This window comes from Pipra filicauda, unplaced genomic scaffold, assembly GCF_003945595.2.
Source record: "Pipra filicauda isolate LSUMZ 115617 unplaced genomic scaffold, ASM394559v2 scaffold769_size99583_pilon, whole genome shotgun sequence".
NCBI classification, from domain to species: Eukaryota; Metazoa; Chordata; class Aves; order Passeriformes; family Pipridae; genus Pipra; species Pipra filicauda.
In genome coordinates this window covers 41,604-52,533 of record NW_024104941.1, presented here as the reverse complement: position 1 = coordinate 52,533, position 10,930 = coordinate 41,604, and the positions used below count along the sequence as shown (strand labels likewise).

The 10,930-nt window shown below is 60.3% G+C and overlaps 1 protein-coding gene across 5 annotated transcripts; it reads left to right on the top strand.

The window, feature by feature from the left end:
- Nucleotides 1-122: 122 nt before the first annotated feature.
- Nucleotides 123-10,150, top strand: FNBP4 (formin binding protein 4). 5 transcript variants are annotated; one of them, XM_039389767.1, is made up of 17 exons: nucleotides 123-246; nucleotides 412-492; nucleotides 1,026-1,162; nucleotides 1,318-1,522; nucleotides 1,614-1,764; nucleotides 1,845-1,962; nucleotides 2,113-2,454; nucleotides 2,545-2,755; nucleotides 4,653-4,771; nucleotides 6,836-6,940; nucleotides 7,223-7,356; nucleotides 7,680-7,777; nucleotides 8,316-8,494; nucleotides 8,772-9,002; nucleotides 9,109-9,627; nucleotides 9,716-9,873; nucleotides 9,967-10,150. In XM_039389767.1, the coding sequence occupies exons 1-17, from the start codon at nucleotides 123-125 to the stop codon at nucleotides 10,055-10,057; spliced, it is 3,003 nt and encodes a 1,000-aa protein (XP_039245701.1). In that variant the 3' UTR covers nucleotides 10,058-10,150. The 5 variants fall into 5 exon arrangements, with proteins under 5 accessions (XP_039245701.1, XP_039245702.1, XP_039245700.1 ...); XM_039389768.1 differs by having other exon boundaries at nucleotides 1,842-1,962; nucleotides 7,710-7,777; XM_039389766.1 differs by having other exon boundaries at nucleotides 1,842-1,962.
- Nucleotides 10,151-10,930: the final 780 nt, after the last annotated feature.

Here is a 10,930-nt window from a genome sequence, read left to right as displayed (position 1 = left end):
CCGGTCCCGCCCCACTGTCCCCGCCCAGGGGGCGTGTCCCCACCCAGGGGGCGTGTCCCCGCCGTCCCGCCCCTCCCTTTGACGTCACCGGCGCGGCCGCAGCCCGAGGCGCCGCCGCCGCCATGGGGAAGAAGCCGCGGGCCGCGCCCGGCCGCCGGCCCATCCTGCAGCTCTCGCCGCCCGCCCCGCGCCGCGACGAGGCCGCGGGGCCCGCAGGCGACGGGGGGGACTCGGGCTCCGAGCCGGGTAAGGCGGGCGCGGGCGGTGGAGGCGGGCGCGCTTTGTTGGCCGCGGCGCGGCCTAGCGCGGCCTAGCGCGGGCGCGAGCCCGGGGGGCCCCGCGCCGCCCTTCCGGCGCTCCCCCCCCCATCCGTCCCCGGAGCCCCCCAAAACTGACGCTTTTTCCCCACAGATGAGCCCGAAGCGGTGGCGGAGCCCCCACGCAACCCACCCAACCCGCCGCCTCCCGCGCCTGCCGCCGTCAAAGCCACAGGTGAGGGAGCGCCGTAGGGGGAAACGTGGGATTAGCCCTCCCCCATTAGCCCCCCCCCCCCCAAAATAACAGGGGAGAGAACCCCTGGATTTGGGAGCGGAGCGGCCCCCACTGATAAAAATGATTTATAATTATAAAAATGATTTATAATGATAAATGGAGAGTTTCAGGTTTTGTGGGATTCTGACCCCCCCACCCCCAAATCTTTTTTTCCGGCGTGGGGATTTGATTTTTCCCTCCTCGTGCCGAGTTCTTTTCGCCGTGGGTGGTATTTCCTGCCCTCTCTGTGTTTGGGGCTTGGTCCCTCACAGTTTTGGCAGTCAGCATATACCCCTGTGGCTGTTTAGAAGAGGGCAGGGTGGTGTTTATCCCCGGAATGCTCACGGGAAGGGGATGCCCGTCCCCAGAAGCCAACCCTGCTGCTTCCCCCTGGCCTGACAGTGGGACCACCGGAGCGGAGGGTGTGGGGTCGGATCCAATACCCTGTGGCAGCAGGAAGGATCCCCCTGAGGATTCACTCCTCCCTTCTCCAGGAGGTCTGTGTCTGCTGGGAGCCTATGCCGACAGTGACGATGAGGAGGGCGAGAACCTGGAAAAGCCGGCCCGTTCCATGGATGCCAACGGCAGCAATTCCACCGACATTGACAGCACCCTGGCCAACTTCCTGGCAGTGAGTGCCACTCCAGGGAGGGCCAGGGGGTCTTTTTAGGGCGGGAGGAGTGGCAGGAGGAGGGGAGTTCCGTGATCCAACATGTTGTCCCCTTCTAGTAAGCGCTTTGATTCGGCCTGGCGTTCAAAGCTCACGGTGGGATGTTGTTTTTACAGGAGATCGATGCCATCACGGCCCCTCCGCAGCCCGCAGAGCCCACTGCTACCCCCTCCTCCTCTTCCTCCTCTGTGCCCCCCCCCACACCCCCCCGCCCAGAGCCAAAGGACTCGGGCACAGGCCTGTCTGCGGGCACAGCCAACGGCGCGGGCGCGGCGCCGGCCCCAGAGTGGCAGTATGACACCCAGTGCTCGCTGGCCGGAGGTGAGAGCCCTTCCCGTCCCCACAGGGAGTGGGGACAGGCAGGTGTCATCAGGGGAAGGGCGTGACAGGCTGTCTTTGTCCCTCCCGGCAGTGGGAGAGCTGGAGATGGGCGACTGGCAGGAAGTGTGGGACGAGAACACCGGCTGCTACTACTACTGGAACACCCAGAGCAACGAGGTGACCTGGGAGCTGCCGCAGTACCTGGCGACGCAGATCCAGGGCCTGCAGCACTACCAGCACAGGTGGGTGAGACCCCTGGGACGTTGCTCCATGGGGTGTTGTCCCAATCCCACCATTCATTCTCTCTCCTCTCTCTCAGCAGCACCGTGGCAGGTGCCAACGGCAGCTTTGTGGCAGCCACGGAGCCGTTCCCGCAGGAGAAGGGGACCCTGGGCAGCGCTGGCCGTGGGACCAGCCTCGGCAAGCGGGAGGTGAAGAAGGTCAGTCAGGCGGGTTCTGGTTGCCCCAGGGCTTGTAGGCACTTCCTTGGGCTTCCTTGAAAGTGGGTGGGTCACTCCTCTCCATCTACAGCCCCAGGAGGGGCCCCAGCAGCGCAGGGCCGGAAAGCTCAGGCAGAGCTCATCCCACAGGAAGTGAACGAGGGCGTGCAGGCCCTCTCCAACAGCGAGGAGGAGAGGAAGGGCGTGGCCGCAGCCCTCCTGGCCCCGCTCCTGCCCGACGTGGTGAAGGAGGAAGAGGAGCGCTGGAGGAGGAAGGTGATCTGCAAGGAGGAGGTTGAGCCACCTCCGGAAGAGGAGACGAAAGCGGAAGAGACGCCGACTGCCCCCGAAGAGCCAGAGCCCAGCAGGGACCCCTTGGAAGACACAGGGCAGGAGGATCTGTGCAGTGTGGTGCAGTCGGGGGAGAGCGCTGAGGAGGAGGAGGAGGAGCAGGACACGCTTGAGCTGGAGATGGTGCTGGAAAGGAAGAAGGTAGGGGGAGATGTTTGTCCCGGAAATGAGACTGCACAGGCAGCAGCCATGGCATTACTGGGAATAACCTGAGGTGTCCTGTCCTGGCAGGCAGAGCTGCGTGCCTTGGAGGAAGGCGATGGCAGTGTCTCAGGCTCCAGCCCACGGTCCGACAGGAGCCAGTCGGCCTCACAGGACACGTCCCGCAGGCTGGCCTCCAAGAGAGGGAAATGGAAACTGCTGGCAGGAGCCGCCAGCCCCGAGTCTGCCAGCCGAGGCTCCAGCAAAATGGGCAGGGAGAGCCCAGAAGTGGGAGAAGCAGGTAATTGGAAAGGCTCCCTTCGGAGGGAGGAGCAGGGGGTCTCCCTTCCCCGAAGACCTGTGGAGCAGAGCTGGGAAGGGCCGTGAGGTATGTGTGGGGACAAGGCCGAGGGGTGGCTGTCACCAGTGTCACAGCCCTGCCTCACCAGGACAAGCTGTTCTCTGCTACATTCTCTCCTTTATCCTTGTTAATCATATAAACAGGAGAGTGCCCATGATCAGTGGTTTTTTGGGAGAAGGGACATGGATAACAGCTTCCTCACGTCCCACTGCCTTTGACTTCCTCTCAACAGCACAAATTCAGCCTGCGGCACACTGGGAACTGTTGCCTTCCTCTTTCAAAGGCCAGTTTCTGAGCTACCTGGTAACAGTGGCCAAATTCCAGACAGCTGAGGTTTCCCCAGAGCCACTTGGGCTCCACACTCTGTGTGTGGGGAATGTAACTCCAGCCCTTGTGGCAAGGTAGTCCCAGATCCATTCCAGGTGTGTGTGGACATATCAGTTGCCCACAACCACTCCTCATGTTCCTGTCAGATCCTCCAGTGCTGTGATTCCCAAAATGCACCAGCTGCAGCATTTAAAAGAACACCCTGTGCCCAGCAGCCCCAGGACTCCTAGACTGTAGAATTATGGAATTATTCAGGTTGGAAAAGCCCTCTGAGATCATGGAGTCCAGTTGTTCCCTCAAGGCTGCCAAGGCCATCACTGACCATGTCCCCAAGAGCCACATCCATGTGGCTTTTAAATGCCTGCAGGGAGGGGGACTCCACTGCTGCCCTGAGCAGCTGTACCAGGGCTGGACAGCCCTTTCCATGGAGAAATTTTCCCTAAAACCCAACTTAAAGCTCCCCTGGCACAGCCTGAGGCCATTTCCTCTTGTCCTGTCACTTGTTCCCTGGGAGCAGAGCCTGATCCCCACCTGGCTCTCCCCTCCTGTCAGGGAGATGTGGGGAAGGAGAAGATCCCCCCCGGGCCTCCTTTTCTCCAGATGTGCCAGTCCCTTCACAGCATGAGGCTTCAGGCTAACTGCCTGCAGCACAAAAAGCTGAATGAAACTGCTTTTCCAAGGAAAAACTGGTACAAAAGTACCTGGAGCAGGCTGTGTTGGTGCCTGCCCCATTCCCTAAGGTGCCTCTGCTTCAGGCAGCGGCGTGAGCTGGGTGACAACTCTGGCACTAAGTCAGTGATGTCATTTTTCCATAGTGGCTCCAAGGAGTGGTTTTACCAGAGGGCTTTCCAAGCATCCCTGAAGCTGACTGTTCCCAGCAGCACCCATTTCCCCCTTCCTTACCTGAGGAACAGGAAACTGTCACTCCAAAATGACCAGTTTAAATTGAGCACCTTCCTGCGGGAGGGTGATTTAGGGAATTGTCCTGCCTTGCAGCACCAGGACACACACACTGGGAATTGGGGTTTCTTTCCCCTGGGGGCTTTGGGATTCTATCACAAACTTCTCTCCCTGGAATTTGTCACTTGGACAGTGAATTAGTTATCCAGAGGCAAAACCCTCTGGTCTTGACAACTTTTGGGGAGCTCTTCAGTCTTTGATAATTAACTTATTTAATACCCCGTAGCTTTTACTGACTGGTTATTAAACTGATAGATTTTGAGATGCCTTGTATTCCAGGCTGTTCTTCCTTCCTGCTTTGTGCTGTAGCAGCTCCAATCCTCCCTGTGTTATCCTTCTGGAAGGACCCCACCACCAAAATGCAGAGCAGTGATCATCTCTCCTTTTTAATTTCAGGCTCTTGTCACTGGCTCTCGTGGAATAGAGGTCCCAACTCTTTCCCTGCCCTTTCCCACATTGGCTTTGGCTCCGGGCAGGGTGTCCAGCCGGGTGCCAGCACTGCTGGGGGGGTGGTGGGACAAAGACTGACCTGTCCTTCCTTCTCCTGCAGCCCCAAGCGTGGAAGCAGCTGATCAGAGCTCAGACAAAGAGGCAGAATCTGAGGAGCCCCAGGAAAAAACAAAATCCCAAGGGGCTCCAAAAATGGAAGAGGAGGAGCAGGACCTAAAGGTACGGATAAGCAGAGGTGCGTGTCGGTGAGGTGAGGGATGTGATGGGTCCTCGGCATTCAGCAGGGACAAGGGACACGCTGGCTGCCCCAGCCGCCTCCTCCCTGGGAACACCAGAGCTTTGGGCTCTGGCTTTGGCCCAGGTGGAGCTCTTAAAGCTCACATCCTGGCGTGGCCACGGGAACAGCTTGTGAAGGAAGGGCTGTGCAGCACTGGGACAAAATCCTGTCTCCAGCAGGATCCAGCAGCAAAAGCTTGGATAAAAGGAGGGTGCGGGGTGGGGCAAAGACTGAGCCCTGGGTGTTGTCGTGACAGAGAACAACCACTTTGATCTTGACTTTGTTTTCACCAATAACGATATTCCAGTCTCTGGCCCGGTCAGTCGTCCCGTTTCCAGGCTGAAGACTCCTCGTCCGTATTCTCTCCGTTTCTGGAGGCTGACGGTACCGCTCTGCCCTTCGCCCGGCATTACTTGTAGAGGCAAACCAGGGAGGCCCTGGGGATTTCTGCAGCATCCTGCTGATATTTTCTTTCCCGAGCCTTGGTTTGCTCCTTTGGCTGCAGCACATCGATTCCCTGATCCATTGCAGAGCTCTGGGCTCTGGGAGAGCATGGCAGAGCAGTAGGGGAGAACTTTCCTGATTGTCCTTTGGATGATTCCCTTGTCGTTCATTACCCTGAGATCTCCTGCAGCATAAAATTTGGCTCCGGAGTGACGTTGGGAAATGTTGTCACCTCACTGTGGCAGATGGGGAATCATCAGCTCGTGGTGGAGCCTGGGTGGAACCTGCAGCGAGAGTTGCCCATCCCTGACCTCATTTCACACCCCTTAATCATTTTACTGGTGCGAAAGGGAAGGGCTTTGGTGCTGTCCTTGTGAAAAATTCCACATTTCTCCCATAAAAAACTCTTCAAAGGTTTAGCAGTGTGATGTTTCCAGCGCAAAACTGAGTCTCCCTCAGTGCAGCATCCGCGCAAGACCTGATTTTTTTAATCGTTTTATTTAAATTAAAATAACAAAAGCCTGTGGCAGGGCGGGGCTCGCTGGTCCCCTGTGCTGTCCCCTGTCCTCCCGGTCCTGGCGGGCGCGGTGACAGACCCCGTGGTGCTTTTCCATGCAGGATTCCCTTAGAGCTGTCGGAGGAATGCCGGCTCCCCGGGTAACCGGTACCGTTTGCTCATCGGGTCGGGATAACCTCTCTGGTTACAGGAGCTGCGCCGGGGCCGCTGCTGCCAAGTCACTCTCTGCTCTGAGATCTTCCCTGGCTTCTCCGGAGCCATGTTAACATGGGAATTCATATCCCAGCCTCAGGCTTCTCTAGGGCTTGTCTGTCTGGCCTGGCCCCTCTCTGGGGACAGATGCTGCCTTGCTGGCATTGTGGACATTCCTAAGCCTTTTCCGAGGGATGAAGCTAAAACCAGACATTTTTAGAGCCCTCCTTAAAGCAGTGGCAATGCCCCTTGCAGGCATCCCTGTTCCTGCTTCTCATTCCTTTCTGGCTCGTGGCTGCTTCCATGCAGTGCCCCCAGTCAGGGAGATGGACCCAGGGGTCCCCGTGTCCCCAGATGGGAGGTTTCACTCCCATAGGACACTGGGGTTGAGTAGCTGTGGTCACCGTGGGCTGACCTGAGTTTTGACATAGCTGCTGTTGTCCCTTTCTGGCGCTTTCCAGCTAGTTCTTCTGGAAAGCAATGATTTATAGAGCCTGGAATGTCATCCCGGCCCGTTTATTTGGGAAACAATTAGATTTTACGCTTTCTGCCATGGCGATGGCTCTGCTGTAACTCCAGAGTACCAGAGCAACCCGAGGCCCTGCTGTCCTTCCGCACGGAGTCGGGCACGGTCTGTGGAGGAGGTGTCACCCGGCCTCCCCACACTGCCCTGTCCCTGGGGTGCAGGACGGGGGGGGTGACAGGCACACAGGGCCAGGGTGGCACGTCCCAGTCCCGCCGGGCTGAGGGGCTGCCGGTGTTCCCGAGCGGTGTTTCCTGGGAGCCGTGGGGCCGCAGCCGCCCGGTGCCACTGCCGGAGGGCGGCTCTTGACTCTGCCCTTTCTCCTGGCAGTTTCAGATCGGAGAGCTGGCAAATACTCTGACTAGTAAATTGGAGTTCCTGGGCATCAACAGACAATCTATCTCCAACTTCCACATGTTGCTGTTGCAGACAGAGGTAACCGAGCCTTCGCCCCCCGCTCCGGCCTCGTGTTCCGGAGCGGATTGGATCCAATCCGCCGTCCGAGCGCCGGTGCTGCGTGAACCTCGTGGCTCCTCGCCGCGCAGGGCCCTCCCTTCCTCGGCGGGGGGAGAGCATGGCTTCATGCCCAGGCGGGGTGTCCCCCTCCTGGCCCCCGGTGTCCCGTGTCGGAAGGGAGCCTCCCGATCCTCGAGTCCCGTCCCCCCTGGGGCCGCTCCCAGCCCACCTCACCGGCTTCCCCCGGTTCTTGCCCTCTAGACCCGCATTGCAGACTGGCGAGAAGGTGCTCTCAATGGAAACTACCTCAAACGCAAACTCCAAGACGCAGCCGAACAGCTTAAACAATACGAAATAAACGCCACCCCTAAAGGCTGGTCCTGCCACTGGGACAGGTACGCGCTCTCCTCCTTTCTCACCTTTCATCTCTGACATCTCAGACATGATTTGTGACCATCAACCACCCGACGACGCTGGCGCCGTCCCTCTGGCAGAACTGAGAGCGGCTTCTGTTAGTGCTGGGCAGGCAGAGAAACGTCCCGGCACTCGCAGAGTTTGGGCCGGCCACCAAACGGAACGATCCAAACGGAGTGCCCAGTGCTTTGCGACGGAGCCGATTCCCTGACGGACAGAGCTGGTTGTCCCTCTCGCGAGTGTCAAGCGCTGTGGAGGGCGGGCCTGGGGGGTCGCGCATGCGAGAGCTCTGTGAACTTTTCAGGATCTCTGGATCAACTCTTCTGACCAACAGCTCTGCCAAAGGACAAACTTCAACTCACCGACGGAATGAAGAACAAGATTTCTGTCTTCTGCCAGCAGGTCAGACCCAAACATTTCTTTGTCTATTTGGCTTTCTTGATTAATTTTCCTTTGTTTGAAATCTTTGCTCTTTTGTTTTTCAGCTCCCAGATCCGCTCCCTCTCTCTAGCATTCACTGTGTGTTTGACACCAAGAGTATCATAAAAAACCTCCGCGCACCACGGGGTAGGGGGGCAGCCGCTTCCCTCCATTGGGCTGTTCCCCGGTGCCTCTTCTCGGAGGGCGACTTTTGGCCAAGGCCGTGCTGAAAGTCCCGATGCTTAGCGAGACGTCGCCGGCGTTCCCGGCCCTCCCCTCCCTTGGGGCGGGGGGCTCAGGGCGACGTCCCGCAGCCAGCCATGGCAAATAGCTTTGAGCGAGTCGGCTCGGGCCTCTCCTGCCTCTGTCCTCAAAGTTGTTTGTCGCGTTTGGGAGAGCGGCAGCCCCGCTGCACGAGGGTCTCCCCTGCGAGAGCGCACCGCTGTCGTGGGCAGGCCCGCCTGGAGTGTCGGGGGCGGAGAAGGGAAGCTGAAGCCTCCTTCTCTTTCTTGTGATCTAGGGAGCATAGACGCTATTTCTATGTTAACGAACGCTCGGGAGAGTCGCAATGGGAGTTCCCCGACGGGGAGGACGAAGAGGAGGGACAGCGAAGCGCCGACAGAAAACCCGACGGTCCTCCTAAGCCCCCTCCCAAAGACAAAGGAGAGCGCGCCGAGGAGCCCGCCGAGCGCCCCGCAGGTACGGCCATAGCGGGACCGGGAAGTTGTTGGGGGGTCCTGGCCCCAAAGGGGGGTGTGTTGGGGCAGAGCAGTCGCCAATGGCGGTGTCTTCACCGTCCCAGCTGTCCCAGTGTCCCGAGTGAGAGTGTGGGTAGGAGCAGGCAGTGCGGCCCAGAGCCTGAATGTTCAAGCCCATGTCAATGTGTTCTTTAGGCTCCCTTTGTAAAGAATCCTTCTCAGGCCAAGTTCCTGCTACGTCTCTCATGCCGCTCACTCCATTTTGGACTCTGCTTCAGTCCTCTGTCCCGGTCCTCCAACCTCCCTTGCCTCTGGAAATGCCTCCGCCGCCTCCACCTCCCCCAGACTCGCCACCACCACCCCCGCCACCACCCCCACCACCTGGAGAAGATGGGGAGATCCAGGAAGTGGAGATGGAAGATGAGGGGGGCGAGGAGCCCCCTGCCCCAGGAACAGAGGAGGATGCTCCCTTGAAGTCTCTGGTGCGCCCTGCTGCCAGCAGCAGCCAGGTGAGCTGCCAAGCCAGGGCTCTGCTGATTCCAGAGAGTGGGAATCTGGGAATGGGGTGTGTAATGGTGTTCCTGGCTCAGCATTTACCTCAGTGCCTTCTTCCAGGGCGCTGTCGATCCAAGCCCAGCCCCACTGATGTCGACCAAGCCGCAGAAGAGGAAAGCCGTGGAGATGAGCCCTGGGCTGATGCAGCGCGCGGCCACCATCGGCAGCTGCCCCGTCATCTACAGCCAGCCCCTGATGGCCACCAGCAAGTACCAGCCATCAGCTGTGCCCTTGGCCTCCCTGCGGCCCCGCCAGCGCCTCCAGAGCGACATCCAGGGCCGCCCCAACCTCCGCATGGCCCCGGGCCACGCCGGCCCCCAGCCCACGGCGCTGGGGCTGCAGTCTGGCTACCTGGGTGTGACGGCTCCAGCCGCGCCTTCCGTGATGGGATACTCGGAGTGCGGCGCGCCCGTCAGCCTGGGCACCGCGGCCGCCGCGCAGCCCACCCCGGCACGGGGGGCCCTGCCCGCCGCCGAGCAGCCACCACCCCCGCCGCCCCCACAGACACCCCCGCCGCCCGCCCCCAAGGCCCCGCCGCCGCCAGACAAGGAGAAGCCGAGGAAGGGGCGCAAGGACAAGGTAGGTGGGTCGGGTGGGCCCTTGCTGGCGCCATTCCCCCTCTCCTCCCTCTCCAGCCGCGCTCACCGCGGCCGTGCTTGTGGCACAGGGCAAGAAGGGCAAGACGAAGATGCCGTCGCTGGTGAAGAAGTGGCAGAGTATCCAGCGAGAGCTGGATGAGGAGGAGAACTCCAGCTCCAGCGAGGAGGACCGGGAGACCACAGCCCAGCGGCGTATTGAGGAGTGGAAGCAGCAGCAGCTGATGAGGTATGGACCCTGGGGGCCAGCACCTCGTGCCCTGTGAAGGGGGGGGATCTGCAGCAGGGCCCTGCAGTGCTGACACCCCGCTCTGTCCCACAGTGGCATGGCAGAGAGGAATGCCAACTTCGAGGCGCTGCCCGAGGACTGGCGCGCGCGGCTGAAACGGAGGAAAACTGCCTCGAGCACTTGAGGCACGTAGTGCCACACACCAAGCTCTTTTTTTTTTACAGATGTACAGTTCCCTTGACCATTGTCCAATAAATTGTGGAAGTTTGGGAAGGGCCAGCTGGCTGATCCTGCTGGGAGCGGGTGGTAGACTGGCATGGGGGGCAGAATGAGAGCCTTGTAATTCAGGATATTCAGGATGAGGGGATCAGGGGCACCCTCAGTGAATTCACAAATGACACGAACTTGGGTAGTATGTGGACCTGCTGGAGGGCAGGAAGCTCTGCAGAGGGGTCTGGACAGACTGGATCCATGGGCTGAGGCCAACGGTGTGAGGGTCAACAAGGCCAAGTGCTGGGTCCTGCCCTTGGGTCACCACCACCCCCAGAACACTCCAGGCTGGGGGCAGAGTGGTGGCTGTGTCCCAGCTCCTGGAGCTCTCGCACTCTTGGGGCCTGCGGGATGCCTCTGGGGAAGGGAGGGAGGGTGGGGGCACGAGGGGGCTTTGGTGGGGGGCCAGTCCTGGAGCCATTCAGCAGCTTTGTGCACATCCACACTTCCACGGCTGCTGCCGAGGTGAGCCCTGGCTGCGGTGGGTGTCCCCTCTTGCCCCCAGCCCTCTGGCCGCAGTGCTGCTCCCCTCAAGGCCAGAAGATGGGCAGGGAAGAGACCCCCGTGTCACCCCTCTGGGCAGCATCTACATGTCTGCACCACAGGCAGTGCTGGCTCCGGCCGGCAGTGGAGTCCTGGGCATGAGCCGAGCTGTGACTGAGAGCCTGCAGCCTCACACAACACCCAGCACCGCGTCTGGGGGGGGCTCTCCCTGTCCCTGCCTTGCCTTGGGCGCATGTCCCCACCCCAGCCACACCGGAGCCCTTCCTGGTGCCGGAGCAGAGCC

Bases quoted from the DNA above. Each gene is read 5' to 3' on its own strand.
- FNBP4 (XM_039389766.1), top strand. From the start codon at position 123: ATGGGGAAGAAGCCGCGGGCCGCGCCCGGCCGCCGGCCCATCCTGCAG. The intron at 2,756-4,652 runs GTAATTGGAAAG...CTTCTCCTGCAG, and splicing joins CCCAGAAGTGGGAGAAGCAG to CCCCAAGCGTGGAAGCAGCT. The intron at 7,357-7,679 runs GTACGCGCTCTC...TGAACTTTTCAG, and splicing joins TGGTCCTGCCACTGGGACAG to GATCTCTGGATCAACTCTTC.